Here is a 16,197-nt window from a genome sequence, read left to right as displayed (position 1 = left end):
ATAGGGATAACTTGTATTTTTACATTTGAATACTGTTCAATTATCATTGGTTTTCGTGCTTTTATATGCTGCTCAATAAAGTGTTAATGCTTAATGGTTCCAGGCTGATGATGGTGCGAGGGGTTTCAACTGTTCTTCACGGACCTACTTAATAACACCCAAGTTCGTTGGACATCAACAGAAGCGAGTGGCCAGGCCACTACAACAAGTTGGGCACCAGATTAATATTGCTGCATATGTAATCGTGTGGAGAGACGTGTTTAAACCTCGGAGTTGCACAGAATTCGTGTTATGGCGTTTTTTAGTGCTTACCGTACGATATTCTATATCAATGGGCAGATCTTTTACAACAATTTACTCTTACTTCTATTTCTCTGATTCTTTACAAACATCATTGTCCACAAACTAGTGGAGCTCAATAACATCCGCCACCAAACTAATGCCCGTCGACGGGTTTGCCTCGCTCAAAGCATCAAATTTGGGAACAGCGCTGAGTGAGAAGTCAGACAAATTATCAAGATAGCGGGAGCCCAGAAAAACTCCGCCGTCAATTCGTTTACTCCTACACATAGAGAAACACGTGTCAACGAGTTCCTCAACCTCCCTTCAGCAAAAGCCTTCAGACTTAGTTCAAATATCCACGAAGCGCACAACTTTGTGCAACATGGCAGGCTTATTCACTTTCCTTCACAGAAATTACAAGGCATCTAATCCGCCAATTGTCCCCAAGTCATCCGATCCCATTCGATTTGGGATACTGGGCGCCGCCAACATTGGGTGAGCATCCAATGGGCGTTGCTCAAATGTACAGTGATACTCATCTAACGTTATCACATTGACCTTTTAGCCCAGATGCCCTTTTTATCCCAGCCCGTAGCCACCCCGAAGTTGTGATTCAAGCGGTAGCCGCACGAGATAAAGCAAAAGCAAAAGCATACGCAGATAAACATGGTATCCCAGTGGTACTAGACTCTTATGATGGCATGTTCTTTCCTCGCGCTGCTGAGTTTCGTCAATTCATCATGCAAACTGCCTACCAGAAACAAATATGCAAGCGTTTGAACTAACCTGGGAAATTTAGCCTTGATTAATGATGCATCCATCGATGTTGTTTATATTGCTCTACCAAATGGCCTTCACTTTCAATGGGCACTAGCTGCCCTGGAAAAAGGCAAACACGTACTGTTAGAAAAGCCTTCTGTATCCAACGCAACAGAAGCAGAGCTACTCTTTCATTCGCCTCTTTTGAGCAAACCTGGAGCGCCCGTCTTGCTCGACGCTGTGCATTACAATTTTCACCCAACATGGCAATACTTCATGTCTCAAATCAACCAAACCGACGTCGTTTATGCTAGCCATACTGTATTGGTCCCTACAGGCATCATCAAACCGACTGACATACGATATAACTATGACTTAGCTGGCGGAGCAATCATGGATTTAGGATCCTATGGAATATCAGCGCTGCGAGCAATCTTCGCAGCAGAACCTGAATCTTGCGTTGAGTGTACCGTGAAGCCAACAGTGCCGCCGGCAAGTGAACTTTGCGATGCAGAATACACAGCCAAGCTTCAATTTCCCGGTGGTGCAATTGGAGAGATACGAGGAACGTACGATGTGCCATGGCTGAAGTTCAGGCTCCCGAATCTCGAAGTTTTGCACCGACCAACAGAAGTTCCAGACGACTCTATCGAACCCAACCAAGTGAAAATACGGACGCGAAAGGTCGTGTTTTACGGGCACATGTTTGCCACCATATATAACCGCATCGATACGGAAGATACATTTGAAGTACGCAACAGAGATGACCAACAGCCCATTAAAAAATGGACTGAAAAGATTTCGAAATCCGCTCATTCATTCCGCGAGATCGGCATGGAACAACCTGGTGAGACGTACTGGAAGTCTTACCGCTATCAGCTGGAAGAATTCGTCCAACGAATCAAAGGGCGCAGTGGAAATGGGATATGGGTTTCAGCGGACGAAAGTATAGCACAGATGAAGGCTATCGATATGGTTTATGCAAAATCTGGCTTTGGCGTGCGACCATCTCACGAGCGGCAGGTTTCATAAAAAACTTTCAAAGCCAACATCAGTCAATTCTTACGACCCGGCATATACTTTGGTAAACCTTGGGGGTTGTTAAATCTCTATAATACAAGAGCATTATTCAGGGAGAAATAAGATCCACCACCGCTCAAATCACTCTTTCCTTTGACTGTGCTTTGCAACAGATAGTCATTGCAACACGCATTATTTCCTTAAGGGCCAATGCAAATACGTGCTAGTGGTTGAGCACAATACCGGTATGCGACAATGTGTGCAGGATATTAGTACAAAAAGAAATTGAATAAAATGGGACATAATGGTATATCACCCATAAAACCATATCAAAAATAAATGAAGTTAGTGCAGCTAACCGGCACAAATGTGAACAGTACTAACCTCAAGCTAATAAATTGGATATTGATAACTAAACTACCGAATAATGCAAAGAGAGATGAATATTACTACTACTGAGGAATAATGGTAACTACACCAGGTAGCTATAGGTCTATGATGGATAAATAAAATGGAAGATGTTCTTGAGAGGTAATAGTATATAATACGCTTGACAATATTAGATATTCTCAAGAGTTTCTAGTGCGCCTCGTAGCTGACTTCATAATGTGTTGTCTTTTGGATGTGGTGTTGTGCATTTGGGAGAATGCTCTCCTCGCTCCCCGTATCCACCTGTCGATCTTGAAGGCGAATGCTTGGGCCTCGTGGCTCGATACCGCTTTCGAACTTGGACGTGCCTTTGGAAGACCCAGGGATCCAAGGGATGAACTTCAGTAGTGGTTTCAGTGCTGCAAGCGAAGCGCAGAAGATTGCCAGGCCGACTTCAGTTGCGGAACTAGACATGCTGGTTAGCTCTTCAGTTGTTTTTCGTAGTAGGTTCGACATACTAGATAGTTGCCGTGAGGAGCAAGTCGACAGCCTGTGCTGCGGCGGTAGATGGTAGCTGAGCCACCATAACAGCATAGTTGAGTCGCAAAATGGTGGCAATGCAGCTCCTAAATCATCTCTTATTAGTGCCAAAGATGTCTCAAATAGGATTGCTTCCACTTACACCGCGCCGAAACCAAGTAGAATTGACACTACAATTTTTGTTCGCATGCTGATCTGGACACTCCAGAGCAGGTAAATTGGTAGCAGCTATTTATTTCAATGGGTCAGTCATGGAGGAGTTGTTATTGTTTGCAAACTGTGGAGAGAGTTCGACTTTGTGAATATTCGCATGATTTTCGAGACAAGATCACTTACTCCGTATAACCAGCTAAAGAGAATATCTGCTGCCGAGACAGCATACGCTACATTGGCGATAGTCGATCCTGGTAGGCATGTGCCGGTGCCAACCCCCCAAGCGACTGAAAGAGGACGGCATTGGAAACCGAAGATGAAGATTGCAACCACAGATACAATGGACAAGATTGCCATGGAAGCAATGAGTGTCTTTCGTATCAGAGGCGCCATTGTGGCGATGCGGTAGAGGACCAACGCCACACTGATCTTTGCAGCTAGCTGCGCGATGAGATATAACAGCTGCGCGATGACGAAGAACTGTCAAGCATTAACATCACAATCAATCTTCAGCCCAATGAGACAACCAACCTCAGCTGCTAGTATCGGGTTATATCCAGGCAGCATCTCCGTTGAGCCATATCCATAGCCAAGGGCCCGGAACTCAAAGGCACAGAAGACGACAAATACGCCCTGCATAGAAATGAATTAGTATACCGGGACGGAAGGTTGGTAAAGCCCGTTTCTCACAAATGCAACACATGTAGCCCAGTCATCATATCCAAAACTCCCACTTGAGATTCGGAGCCATAGTCTCAACCCAACGGTAACACTGTTGATGACGACAAACGCCACCATGACGGACCAGAAACTATCCCTTGGGCTCATCGTGGCACTTTATTCTCATGCCTGGTTGTTGGACGTGAAGCGGGTACGTGTAAAGGAGGGAAAAGGTATCCAGAAGCATCAGGCTGTTTATCGAAGCTTCCTTCTTTGCTTGCCTTTTCAGGGTATAGGGACTACAACCATCTAATACGTACTTCATAACCATTCGATTACTTAATGCTAAGGATTTGCGTTGAGCCAATTTACTACAACTCCTTGTTCCCTAGAAAATTTTGCCGTTGTTTCAACGGTGTATCTCAGGGGTACCGAGTTCAACTCATTCTTTCTGCAGGCATAGATCGATACGGACTACTGTTTATAGTAGGAATGCAGAGTGGGTTGAAAACGACCCATTCTCTATCCATGTCAGCAGATGACAAGGGAGAGCTGAGGTAGGCGTCGTCGTGAACCGACAGGGATGGTACATGCGTGTCAAGCTAATATTTGCGGGGGAGTGATGTAGCGCCTGTCTTTAGTCAGTAAACTCGGTCCTGGCCCATTCAAATGACTCTTTGGACCCTCTTTCCTGGGCGCAGCTGGGTCAAACGTTTTGTCTGTTGGGCGTCTGTTAGCTGTAAAAGGAAATGATGTGCCTCGCACTTTGCACTCTCGGGGATATACATTAGCTCCCGCGGTAGCGAATTTCTACAGCTAAGCTCCCTACATACTATGCCATTTAGCTTGTTGTATTTGCTGACGGCGGGATATCATCTGCCCACTGGCGGACTTAGGCGGCCGTCGTATGTGCCTTTAGAAAGAGGCGGAGTCTGGAACAATTTCTCTTCCGCATTGTTCCAGATCCATATAAGAACCCTGGCATATACAGGCCATTGGCAACTTACGAGTATTACATACAGTAGAATTCTTTGATCCTCTCCGCCACGGCGATTCACTCTGTTCTTCGTGTTAAGGCCGAGCAAGGTATTCCCACATGGAAGCTCTTTGTGTACGAGAATTACTGGCAAAAGCAAGGCATGAAAGCAAGGGTCAGCTCATGTCTGACTAAATGCAATGTTTCCTAGGGTCTGAGTAATCAGTAATTGGAATACTCGGGTATTCAATCCAAAAGCAAAGCTGCCTTGTAGAGTTCACATTGTTGATTCTCGTAGGTGGTTGAACTGATTGATCCAATGCCTCCCAATTGCTCGTAAGAATTCAGAACGCAGAGATAGTAATGGATCACGCGAGATTTCTGCGGCCCGTCCGGGGAGAGAAAGGCGATGCCGGAGGGCTAGTGCCGCGCTAGATTCTCGCTACGTGTCAATCAATCGGGAAAATTACTAAAAACAGAACGTTTGTAGCGTCACTTGTACCTCTTTTTTGGGGTCACGGCCCTCCCTGCTTCTCATACTTGTATACTACTCTGATACCGCGTAATACGGAGCTAGAAGTGGCCTTGATTTGCTCAATGGCGATCCTCGAGTCTCCTTTACAAGCAACTACAGCAAAGTTAGGATTCATAGTGCGTGATTCGACTTCCAGAAGAAAGCAGCTGCGTGCTTTGGGATGCTACTTCATATTGGCATGATGGGACGTGATATCTTTCGCCCCGCGGGCCTCCTATTCAGTTTTTGACATGAAATTCGAGATGAAGCCTGTTCGGTCCTTTCGTGGAAGCTCAAAACAGCCTGAGCATCCCTTGTGTTAGTCATGGTGCCAACTCCAGCCCCATAACAAACCTCTCGCATGTACAGTATTAACGCCGTACCAGATTGGATCCTCTGCACCATAAGTGTATATCGCAATTACGGATTAACGGCAGTATTAGCGCCGTATTTTGTGCGTATAATAGATTGACGCATATTGTTATTTATTATATTAAAACTGCACCAGGCTGGATCATATCGGAGCAGGTATCGGAGCAGATATTCATGCTGCGAAATCCGTGGCACTCGAATGAGCATTAAAGTTGTACGCGGACTTCCCAGTCTGACTACCGAACTCCCATCCCTTGCTTTAGGTTGTTTGAATTTAGACAAGATGAAGCCATTTCTGCATGTCAGCTAGGTCTAAAGACGGATAAATGTGGACGTAGCGGGTCGACTCATTTCATGAACGGCAGTCGGTGGCATTGGCGAGGCCTTACATGTCATACTGTTTGTCAAGCAATGCTACTACTAGTATTTTTTCAGACGATCAGGGGCTCAGAGAACACTTGCGGCCGCATTGTCCATCTCCATGCCAACACCATCAGTCTGCAATCTGTCTGGGAGAGTACATTGAAACTTATATGGTATAGAGCATTGGAGTAGCTTTTGCCAAAAAATTTTTGTCTTACATTATATAAGACTATGTATGCCCATAGCCTCAATCTTAGCAATCAATGTGTCAATGTGTAATCCCCTTCTGTCATTGCGTGTTTTTCGCTTCGTACTTTGTCCCTTTTGGTCGATTGTCATTGGTTCACCCCTGTTAAATTTAGACTTGTGGGCATGACAGATTGTCAATATCCGACAAGCCCTTGTAATTTACTACTACCGTACTACTCCGTACTCCGTACTATGCAGCAGTAGCAGGGGCATCCATGCATATCTGGCGCTCATTCTGATTCCGAATGGGCAAAAAAGCATGCTAGATTAATGGGCTGGTACAAAGCAGCGGTGAAAGTCGGAATAGGAAGTACGTGTATCGCTAGCCCCTGGTATACGACTGCCGTCTTGTTTCTTTACAGGTACGGAGTATATTGTTGAGCGAAATTTATCGCGAACTACTCCCTACCTGCAAGCACATTGAATGGCCTATCCACTCGGCTTCTGAGCCCCTGAATGGACTCTTTGTCTTTTGGACGGTCTGGGCCTTGGCTTACTGGGGATTAAAAGCTAGCCAACGTCCTTGGTAAACTCGACTTTGTGCAGTCATCATTCCCTTCAAAGTTACTTAAAGAAAGGCAAATTTTATCATGCCAGAGACCGAACAAAAGCTTCCTTTGGCCCCGGAGGAGATCTCCTCAGAGTGGCTCTCCAGTGTGCTGGGGCAAAAAGTCAGGTCTTTTATATTCACCAACCGGATTCTTCTCGCAACTGCTAGCAAGCTATTCGTCACCATTACATACGATGATGAGGCGGCGGCTAGTGTGGCCGCAAAGCCCACCTACATCTGTCTGAAAGGGGGTTTCAACCAGGCCGTCGTCGCCCAATATCCAGATATCATGATTCGGATTTACACGCGAGAGGTTGGATTCTTTAGCTGGGTCGCTCCAAGACTCAGTCACGTGGATATGCTAAAGTGCTGGTGGTCTGGGTCTAACAGCGAGCAAGGAATTGTCATCTTGGACGACCTAATCCAGCAGGGTGGCACTTTTGGAGAACCAACAGAGACGTGGTCAGTAGACCAGGTAAAAGCTGGCGTCGAGCAGCTCGCCGGCTTACATGCCGGAACTTGGGGAGCAAAGAGTGATGATCTTCCCTCTTGGCTCACTGACCCGGAGCATTATGATAGCACCATATTGAGCCTATGCAGCTGGTGGCAAGGTTTGGTTGTTGGCGAGTCACGACCTCACTTCCCCTCAGATTGGAATGAGGAGCGTATCACAGCCGCCATGAAAAAGCACCTCAAGTCCCGCGACCCACGATTTTCATGTCTCCTCCATGGCGATCCGCATGCTGGTAATACATATTTCATTAACGGCCAACCACGATTCCTAGACTGGCAACTCGTCCACGTGGGATCAGCCTTCCACGACTTTGCCTACTTTGTTGTGGGAGCCTTAACTGTAGCGGACCGCAAGGAACATGAAATGTCCATCTTGCAACACTACCTCGATGCTCTCGCTAAATTCGGAGGACCAACTCTCCAGCTTGACGATGTGCTGATCGAGTACCGCAAATCTCTCCTATCTGGCATTGGATGGATGCTTACCCCCTACAAACTGCAGACTAAAGAGCGTGTCCACGCTATGAGTGAAAGATACGGCTCAGCAATTGTTGACCACAAGGCAATTGAACTTGTGGAATCTCTGTGAGAAGTAGAGCCCTCATGAGAATAACTTGTGGGCAAAGGATTCAAGTCACTAGGGAAATGCCTCATTATAATACGATACCCCAAGTTTTGGGATCTCTTTTCGGACCAATATTATTATTTCGATTACGGCGGACATAGATCAACCTATATTGAACATAACTGAGAACGGCAAGTCTATTTACAGAGCTTGAAAAATTAGGCATTAGGTATTATATATGCATATACCTTATCACCATTGGCTACAATAACGCAATTAAAAAAAGTCATACTATATTTTACAACGCAATAGCTGTTTATTAACATAACTGGTATAATTCTATTGATCTTCCAATCATAATCATCAATATAGCCTCTATGTCTGCCAATGCAATAATTAAATCTGCCTAATATTATGCCATAGGTACTTTAACATCGAGGAAAATGAACTTAATATCCAAGTTAATGGTACGGAAGTCGAAATTAGAGCATGGTTTTAACCTGCCCGACATCATCAGACATCTCAGTTTACTGCAAGCAATTTCCAAAGGTCTCTCGGCGTAACCAGCATTCTCATACGTTCGGTCTACCCTAGCAGCATATATATTCCCAACTTCGCGATTTCTACTGGACTTACCAAACTGCATATCCAACAGTACTGGATGCCATGTAATAAATGCTCTTCTATGACATTCCAAATACATCAGCCGACCTATGAATCTAATATCTGTATCCTATGGCTGTGATAAGTAGATATGTTGAAGAATCACGCTGAAAGTTGCAACCCATCAATTTTTCAATTCATGCTGACTTGATGACCATTCATAAGATTCTTCACAAATACTTAGCCCTCTCTGTTGTCGCCTTTCGTACTTTCGGATTTCAAGATTCAATGAACACTCACAGGAAATCAACAGGCGCAATAAGCACAATGGATAGACTAAGAGTAAATATTCATCAGTGACAACACCATAGCTAGAATTTTTCCAAATTTGTGAGGTAAAAATACAAGGCCTGTGAAGGGAGCCCGGTGCTATTATCTTGCCTGTTGGCTTAACAAATACTAGTTGTTCTAATAGATAAACACTCCTAGCTCAAAAGCACTGATGAATCCTAAGTTCTCACCCCTGATTATTCTGATTATGGAAAGCATTGGTTCATCTCTCAACCCACGATACCGCAAATAATACGAGTTATGCGTGCACAATTTTTTCGAGGCCTTTGCATCCATAATCACATGGACCGGGGAAAACTTCTCCGTCTGTATGATAATCAATAATATTGTACGGTTTCATTCACTGTGGAGCAATGAGATCACATATTGTATTCTGAACCAATGATGAGACGTTTAGGAGGCCGTGTGCTGTGCTGTGATAGAGCACTTTTCGATCTTTTGCCGACGGGCTAGATCAGCTCTGCTGCTAGCCACATTATGTAAAAAGTTGGCATGGAGGAATAGAAAGCATTGCTTACTGGTGATACAGCCAATGAAATATTCGAATTGAGACTTTTCCTCGTTTCGCCTCCTACGAGTACAGTTGTTTGATGCAATGTAACCTCAAGCAAGCGGGGTATGTAGTACTCAAGTACTATACAGTATGCGCCAAACATCTTAGGAGTGAAACAACCTACTAGTGAAGTCTCACAGCCGCTTCTTACCATCCTTGTTCAAAACAGCGTCTTACTTCAACTATGATGCTCAAATGAACTTCCCCAGGGCCAGATGAATACCAGCCTTGATGATTGGACATATCAACGGCTCATCGGAGTCATTCTTCCCCGGGGCTTATGGTAATGGTAAATAATATATTTAACTTGAATTGGCAGCCATTGCGGCGTGTTGGAATATATAAAGCTGTCGCCGAGAAGCCGTTCGGACCATCGGCATCAACAGTCTACCACAGTCGTCCCTGGTCAAAGATCCAATATTATACAATTTCAATCACAAAACAAAGCTACCAACACTACCAATATGCGTTTCATTCTCCTTGCCGCTCTTATTGCTCCGTTGGCCTCTGCAGCGGTTGCTGGCGTCGACATCGAGGCCCGTGTGGAAGCCGTAGCTCAGGTCGAAGAACGATCTCTTCTCTCCTTGGATAAACGGGCCTGTAAAAACACTGGTTGCAAATGCAGCACTCTGCACCCCCTTAAGCAAGGCCAGTACTGCGGCAATTGTGTTTGGTCCAACGGCGACGGCTACATCATCACCGCTAAGCGAGTCAACAATCACGTTTATGAATGCTCGCCCTCTGGGGCCTGCTGCGACTATGGTGTGGGAAGCGACTGCGGCTCTGGAACTGCTCGATGCGGATGAAGATTAGCAAAGCTTTAATGGACTGTTGGAAATAGTGTGAAGGACATCAACATTCGTCAACAATGGAGGTGAAAGGGGTCAAGAGGTAGAACCAGGATATTGTCCGTATATTCTTTAGAATTATTTGGACAGTTATTTGACTATTATATCTCTGTCGTGCAATTACTATAAATAGGGGCAAGCACATGACTCAGTGACACTCAACCAAACCAATGACTTGAATCATACCAGCCATCATGAACCTGGCACTCTTCGCTTATATAATATTCTCTTAGAGCCAACTGGATATTTGGTCCACCCCTCCAGCAATTAATGCAAGCATTCATACAAACAAATGCAAATAAATCACAGTATGTTAGCTATCTAAGGAGATTGCTAGTTTGCTTGTAATATATACTTCTTTTTACTAGGACAAACAATATCAGTGCCAACGGGTAAATATGAACTATTGTAGAGTCATTAAAATTCTCTATTCCATTGTCCACATGAGATGTCGAATCCATCTCACCTGTAGTATTATGTATAGTAATTTGATATCTGTAAAATCTATACTCTATAACCTAACCAGTACCAAAATTTATCCCATCCAGTTGTTGGGAGTCCACTGGACCTATGATAGCAGTCAGCATTGCCCTCGGTTACAGAAGCAGGTAGAATATTCTCACATAGCTGGGGTCAATCTTGTCGAGATTGCCAACACCGAGATTCGCAGCATCAATAGCAATCTCGTGTTTAATAATTTGGATGGCTTTTTCGATACCTTTAGTACCAAAGACGTTGGCAAACATGAATGGACGACCGAGACCAACAGCTTTGACACCTAGCGACAGCAGCTTGAGCACATCAGCACCGTATCGAACACCACCGTCCGCATAGACTTCGATTTGCTTGAAGACCTCAGGAGCTTTTTCGTGTATCTCAATAGCCACCTCGAGAGACGAAGGGCTCCCATCGAGCTGCCTGCCGCCGTGATTGGAGAGAATGATAGCTGGAACTTTGTTCTTAACTGCAAGCTTAGCATCATCGACAGTCATGATTCCTTTGAGAATGACTGGGAGATCAGTCATGGTGGAGACCTTCTTGTAATAATCCCACTACAAGAATTGTGAGTTAGCAACAGAAGATTGACACGATTCAGACCAACCATTGGTATGAAGCGTTAGAAAATATCCACCGGTAGACTTACGGTGATGTAAGTATATTCAGAATCACTACAATCCATTGTCAGCAATATGCAACAATCTAGGAACAGTGCGATATCGGTTCGACCCACGCAGATCCGACGCCATAGCGGGCAGCTCGGTGTCTGTTCCCATCTGCCGCAGAGTCGACGGTAAATACAATGGCGTTTGCACCAGCGGCCTTGGAGCGGTCTAGAAGATCCTGGGTCTCAGTATCATTCGAGGAAAGGTAGAGCTAAATTCTGCAGCGTCAGCAATTTTTTCCACTGTGAATCTGAGTTTGATGGATATTTACCTGCTGAAAAACGACCTGGCCCTCGGCCTTGGCAGCAGCAATCTCTTCAATCGTATATGATGCTAACAATGCCGGCTATGAAACAAGTCAGATTTAAATTTATTATGAGGGGTTGATTGCGTGAGTCGTCAATGGTTCAAATACCATGTATAAAATGTTGCCAGCCGCTGCACCCTTCAATAGGTTGAGTTCTCCCTCTTGATGGCCATATGCACCTCGGGCACACGGGCTAATGAAAATTGGCGCAGAGAAGTTGTGACCCAAGATAGTTGTCCTAAACAATAATAGTCAGAAATAAAGCTTGCCTTCTTTTTTCCCTTCTTCTATTTGACTAACGGTAGCGTGCTCTCAATTTTCGTGATATCAACCATTACCCGAGGCCTTAGTCTATATCTGTGGAATACCTCGAGGTTGTTACGGTATGACCATTCTCCGGCAGCTCCATTCCGGTAGTAAGTGTAGTTCTTCGTTGGGAGATAATGGCGAGCTGCCCAGTCAAAATCGGGGAGGCCAATGATGTCCGATAAATTTGGCAGAGTTCCCTTTGGGAGATCTTTGAGAACATCGTCAATACCAGTGTCAGGCTCATTTAAAAATTCACGAGCGGCGAAACCGCCTGAGGCAAGAAGGGCAGTAAATAGGTAAGATCGCATGATGAGAAAATTTTGTCAATCAGAGACAGGGGGATAGAGAAATTTGAGCCTGCCTGCGGGTATAGTAGGTGTCACTCGCCTTTATATAGAAGGCTCTTCATCCAATAGGATTGAGTTGCTATGAATCACATATACAAAAGACTGACGCAAGGTACAAAAACTCCGGCTGCAAGGATCTCAGGTTCATACTCACGTTGGTCGTCTCAGACGTGGAAACCAAAAGCGGGATTTCATACAGGCATATTACGACAGCAGTGCCAAGATTGTTACTTGCAGGGGGTGGTCTTTTTGTTGTACCTGCAGCCATGGGTGTCCGTCGACAAAGATTTTAACATCGGCCACTAGCCTCGCAATTCGCCCAATCTTGCCACGAGAGTACAAATGAGGAGAAAAGTCGGGGTAGAACATATCCATTACTCACGGCAAATGCCATACCATATTAAGCATAATGGAACAGGATGATCATGAAACTTAGCAGCTCGCCAACAATTGTTAGTAACAGTACGTGCAATCATCAAGTCCTTTTCCCGGAAGGGAAGCTCGGAAAAAATGTAACCTCAGTGCTGAGGGTTCTAATCAGGCAAGCTCACCTAGTCCACCTCTACTCACGGAATGCGGAATGTTGCGCTCCAACTCTGAAGCACGGAGATTAAAAGAGGCCTCGAGGTGTCACTATTTAGCTAAAACATATATCTCTTTCTAGAAATGGAACCGTGGTGCAAGGTCTAGGACAAGGTTAGGGATTAAGCTTACTTGGCTAGGAATCTAGCACGCAATAGTAGTGCCATGTTTCAGCTTCATTAAGCGTATTTTTGAGCTTTTTTCCCTACATCCCAGAACCATATGTTGGTCTGGGCAACTTTGAGGTAACTCTTACTCTGTAATGTCCTATCTCTGTCTGAATCAGCAACGGCCGGCGGTTTGACTTGGCCACATCGTATATTGAGACATCTATGAAATAATCTCTGGGCACGGAGACATTAATGACCCGAGCCCGTATTGATAAGAGCAGGGGTGAGAGCCAAGAGCGAAATCCCTTGACCTTAGTCTAAGGCACTCAAGGTTAATTAATCCATTGTTACATCGAATCCATGCATAACGCTATTTTCCACTTTAATATTCTGTGCTTATGTTGTACGTAAAGTCTGTCCAAATCCTCATATCACGAAACAGATACGCAGGAGAATTATCATTCCTCCTTCTGCCTCCTAGATGCATATTATTCTGCTTACACAAATAATCTTGGCAAACCTCATAGAGTCACATCCAATTCAAGCCTTGAAATTTTTCGCGCTGTGTTACTTCTCGGCCCTTTCGTCTTTGCGCTGGACACTGGAAATGAGCAGTGGTTGGACCACAAGACAATGAGGGATCTTGGTTAAATACAACATCGGCATTGCCTAGAATAGCGTATACTACATAAAATCACTTGGCCACAATTCACCTAATAGTAACTATGACCCAAGCCTTCCTCAAATGCCTTGTAATTTGAAGGTATATTTTTCCTCTCCTGAGATAAATGATTGCCATTTTCTTCAATACCCTTTCACATCAGTTGAAGCCTCATGGGTTGCCACTACGAAGGCCAGTTTCCAGGTTAACAAGTGCCTACTAATAACGCAATTCCTTTACCCCATGGGGTTCACCTAATGCTTTCAGTCAATGAAGGCTACATGCTTTCCTATTTAGGCATCTTCTGGCAGGTTGGCCTCCAATCTCTCTGCGAATAAGCCTCTCATATTCTTATCCACTTGAGGCCGATCATTTCTATTGTTTGGCATTTGAGTTTTCAGCAATATTGTTCGTCCTGTTCAATCTGTAGATGAGCCAACGGCACTTTAGTTGCGCCTGGCTCATGGCCATCTTAAGATCTTCAAGATGCTGTAAGGTAATAGCGGCATGGCTCTCTATCTTATTTCACATGCCGGCCCTCAACAGATGTCTCTCCATGAAGTATAATCATGACATTATTTTTGCTGGTAATTGTTGCAGTGGAAAAGCAAAGGGTATAACGTATTTTCTAGTCAATGTGCTCCGTGGGTAATAATTATATGGTGGTAAGATGTGCTCATCGGGTATGTGTTCTTTCTGGAATCTGCAAAGGCTTTGGAGATTTCTCCGACGAAGACATAAAACAGGCCTTACAAAGTGGACATGTATCATGTCTCTTCAAAAACCATTTTGCCAAACACAGAGAATGAAAAATATGCGCGCATGATAGCAGGCGAATTGTATCGTCCTCCTGTAGGGTTTCAAGACATATGGCACTACCATGCATTAGTGACTTGGTAGTCATTTTGGAACACAGCAGGCTAGAGGTGACTCACCACACGACAAAAGTTGTGCCTTGCTTGACGGAACTGCTGATGTCCTCGCTCTTCTCTCTCCAGCTTTTGAAGGATTGATTTGGAGCCTTTTGGTTCAGTTTCTCAATTTTACCGGCATTCTGCGCACTTTCTGGGTCGTCAAGCCCGGTGGTTGGCTTTTTCCGATCGAGCACCCTTGTGTATTGCCTATGAGAGGTATTAGCTACTTGCGCATTTCAAGCAGCAATGAAGAATAGAATATGGGGGGTCTTGATACGTACGCAAGTATAAGGAGTATCAGAATAATCGCCACTACAATGACGGTCATGACAATAATAGGGATGTAGTCATGGCTGGTATTTGCCGGGGGTGTATCACTGGTAGAATTTCGCCTAATCAGGGATGATGATCCTATTATCCTCGAACGAATTGTCATCTCGTCGTCGCTCATTTCGTATATGCACCAAGGTCGCCGCACTGTAGATTTGGAGCTCTATCTTGAAGAAGCTGGTTCTGTCTCAAAGGTGAAGGAAATGACAATGACAATGCCGGAACATGAGCTTTAATATCACGGGATGCCTTGGCCATAGCCACGTTTATGAGGGGAAATGCTTTATTGAACCCCCATATATCGCGTACCAGAGGACTGGTTCGTAATTGCAGAGGCGCCGCCACGAATCCTGATGGTGGCGTTGACCCAGACTCCAATAGACTCTAAGAGTATAGGTATTTCACTAAGCATGAACCAGTCTGACTGCTCTCTACTTCCCCCTAAGATCAGGTAGAAAAGCTTCATTCAATTAAGATTGCATCTAGCGTAAATGTATTTTCTTGGGGGCGTAAAGGCGGTTATTTGAAAGGATTCCATTCTCATCGTGAGCAACCTCAGACAACCAGTCAGCTCTCGAAATGTGACGTCGGCAGATCAGGCTGCTGGTAAAATGTGGCTTCAGCTGCTGCCATGAAGCTTCACTGATTGGATCCCATCTCAACGTGGCGAATATGGGCTGTGGCTGATGAGCTGATAAGCTGGGGTTTGAGTTTGATGGCTGAGTTGGGCTGAACAAGTAGTTAACTGATCTAGGATTTGCACATGCGCCGCGGACGAGTCCTTGAGTTGAGGAATTCCCCAATTTTTGACACGTGGGTTCAGTGAGGGGTCCGAAAGAAAGCTGTCAAAAAAGGTTGCTGTGACAGATCGATGTGGTGCCGGAGCTGTCATCGAGTGCGTAGGGTTTCATGGGTTCGCATTATCATGCGCGGAGTAACATATTCGAAATAGCCCGGGTGGATGCCACATGTTTCTATAGATAGAGTCATATTATATAGAGGGGTGTAATAGAAAGCAATTCCTGTTTAGCACGCAGGCCTGTGTCTTGACAATGGTTGCGCCTAGAGAGCGAGTGCATTCTGAATGGTCTGCCGTCAAGGGCATGATCCGACCAACAGGATCAGCAGTGTCGCACAACAATAAGAATAAGAAGTTTTAAGGAGAAATCAGTCACAGAATAAAAAATGCAAATAGAGCTCGTCGTTCTAATCGAGATGCACACAAGCATTGTGC

At 44.9% G+C, this 16,197-nt stretch overlaps 6 protein-coding genes across 6 annotated transcripts; 3 read left to right on the top strand and 3 right to left on the bottom strand.

The window, feature by feature from the left end:
* Window positions 1-664: 664 nt before the first annotated feature.
* On the top strand, window positions 665-2,073 carry TRIVIDRAFT_192258 (uncharacterized protein; the record flags this gene model as incomplete). Its single annotated transcript, XM_014099953.1, has 3 exons — window positions 665-777; window positions 848-981; window positions 1,082-2,073. The coding sequence occupies 3 exons, from the start codon at window positions 665-667 to the stop codon at window positions 2,071-2,073; spliced, it is 1,239 nt and encodes a 412-aa protein (XP_013955428.1).
* Window positions 2,074-2,640: 567 nt separating this feature from the next.
* On the bottom strand, window positions 2,641-3,951 carry TRIVIDRAFT_152867 (uncharacterized protein; the record flags this gene model as incomplete). The annotated part of the gene is made up of 5 exons (XM_014099952.1): window positions 2,641-3,004; window positions 3,113-3,198; window positions 3,307-3,603; window positions 3,655-3,756; window positions 3,814-3,951. The coding sequence occupies 5 exons, from the start codon at window positions 3,949-3,951 to the stop codon at window positions 2,641-2,643; spliced, it is 987 nt and encodes a 328-aa protein (XP_013955427.1).
* A 2,896-nt stretch (window positions 3,952-6,847) lies between these two features.
* On the top strand, window positions 6,848-7,909 carry TRIVIDRAFT_59696 (uncharacterized protein; the record flags this gene model as incomplete). Its single annotated transcript, XM_014099951.1, has 1 exon — window positions 6,848-7,909. One exon carries the CDS (start codon window positions 6,848-6,850, stop codon window positions 7,907-7,909), a length of 1,062 nt encoding a protein of 353 aa, XP_013955426.1.
* A 1,898-nt stretch (window positions 7,910-9,807) lies between these two features.
* Window positions 9,808-10,358, top strand: TRIVIDRAFT_93159 (uncharacterized protein; the record flags this gene model as incomplete). The annotated part of the gene is made up of 1 exon (XM_014099950.1): window positions 9,808-10,358. One exon carries the CDS (start codon window positions 9,857-9,859, stop codon window positions 10,196-10,198), a length of 342 nt encoding a protein of 113 aa, XP_013955425.1.
* Window positions 10,359-10,775: 417 nt separating this feature from the next.
* Window positions 10,776-12,327, bottom strand: TRIVIDRAFT_59698 (uncharacterized protein; the record flags this gene model as incomplete). The annotated part of the gene is made up of 7 exons (XM_014099949.1): window positions 10,776-10,808; window positions 10,864-11,292; window positions 11,385-11,409; window positions 11,472-11,614; window positions 11,675-11,749; window positions 11,819-11,948; window positions 12,011-12,327. The coding sequence occupies 7 exons, from the start codon at window positions 12,325-12,327 to the stop codon at window positions 10,776-10,778; spliced, it is 1,152 nt and encodes a 383-aa protein (XP_013955424.1).
* Window positions 12,328-14,395: 2,068 nt separating this feature from the next.
* On the bottom strand, window positions 14,396-14,764 carry TRIVIDRAFT_52137 (uncharacterized protein; the record flags this gene model as incomplete). The annotated part of the gene is made up of 2 exons (XM_014099948.1): window positions 14,396-14,594; window positions 14,655-14,764. Coding segments are annotated over 2 exons (309 nt in total), but the record flags the coding sequence as incomplete, so codon positions are not given.
* Window positions 14,765-16,197: the final 1,433 nt, after the last annotated feature.

Source organism: Trichoderma virens (assembly GCF_000170995.1).
Source record: "Trichoderma virens Gv29-8 chromosome Unknown TRIVIscaffold_73, whole genome shotgun sequence".
Taxonomy (NCBI): domain Eukaryota; kingdom Fungi; phylum Ascomycota; class Sordariomycetes; order Hypocreales; family Hypocreaceae; genus Trichoderma; species Trichoderma virens.
This window is presented reverse-complemented; position numbering and strand designations above follow the sequence as displayed.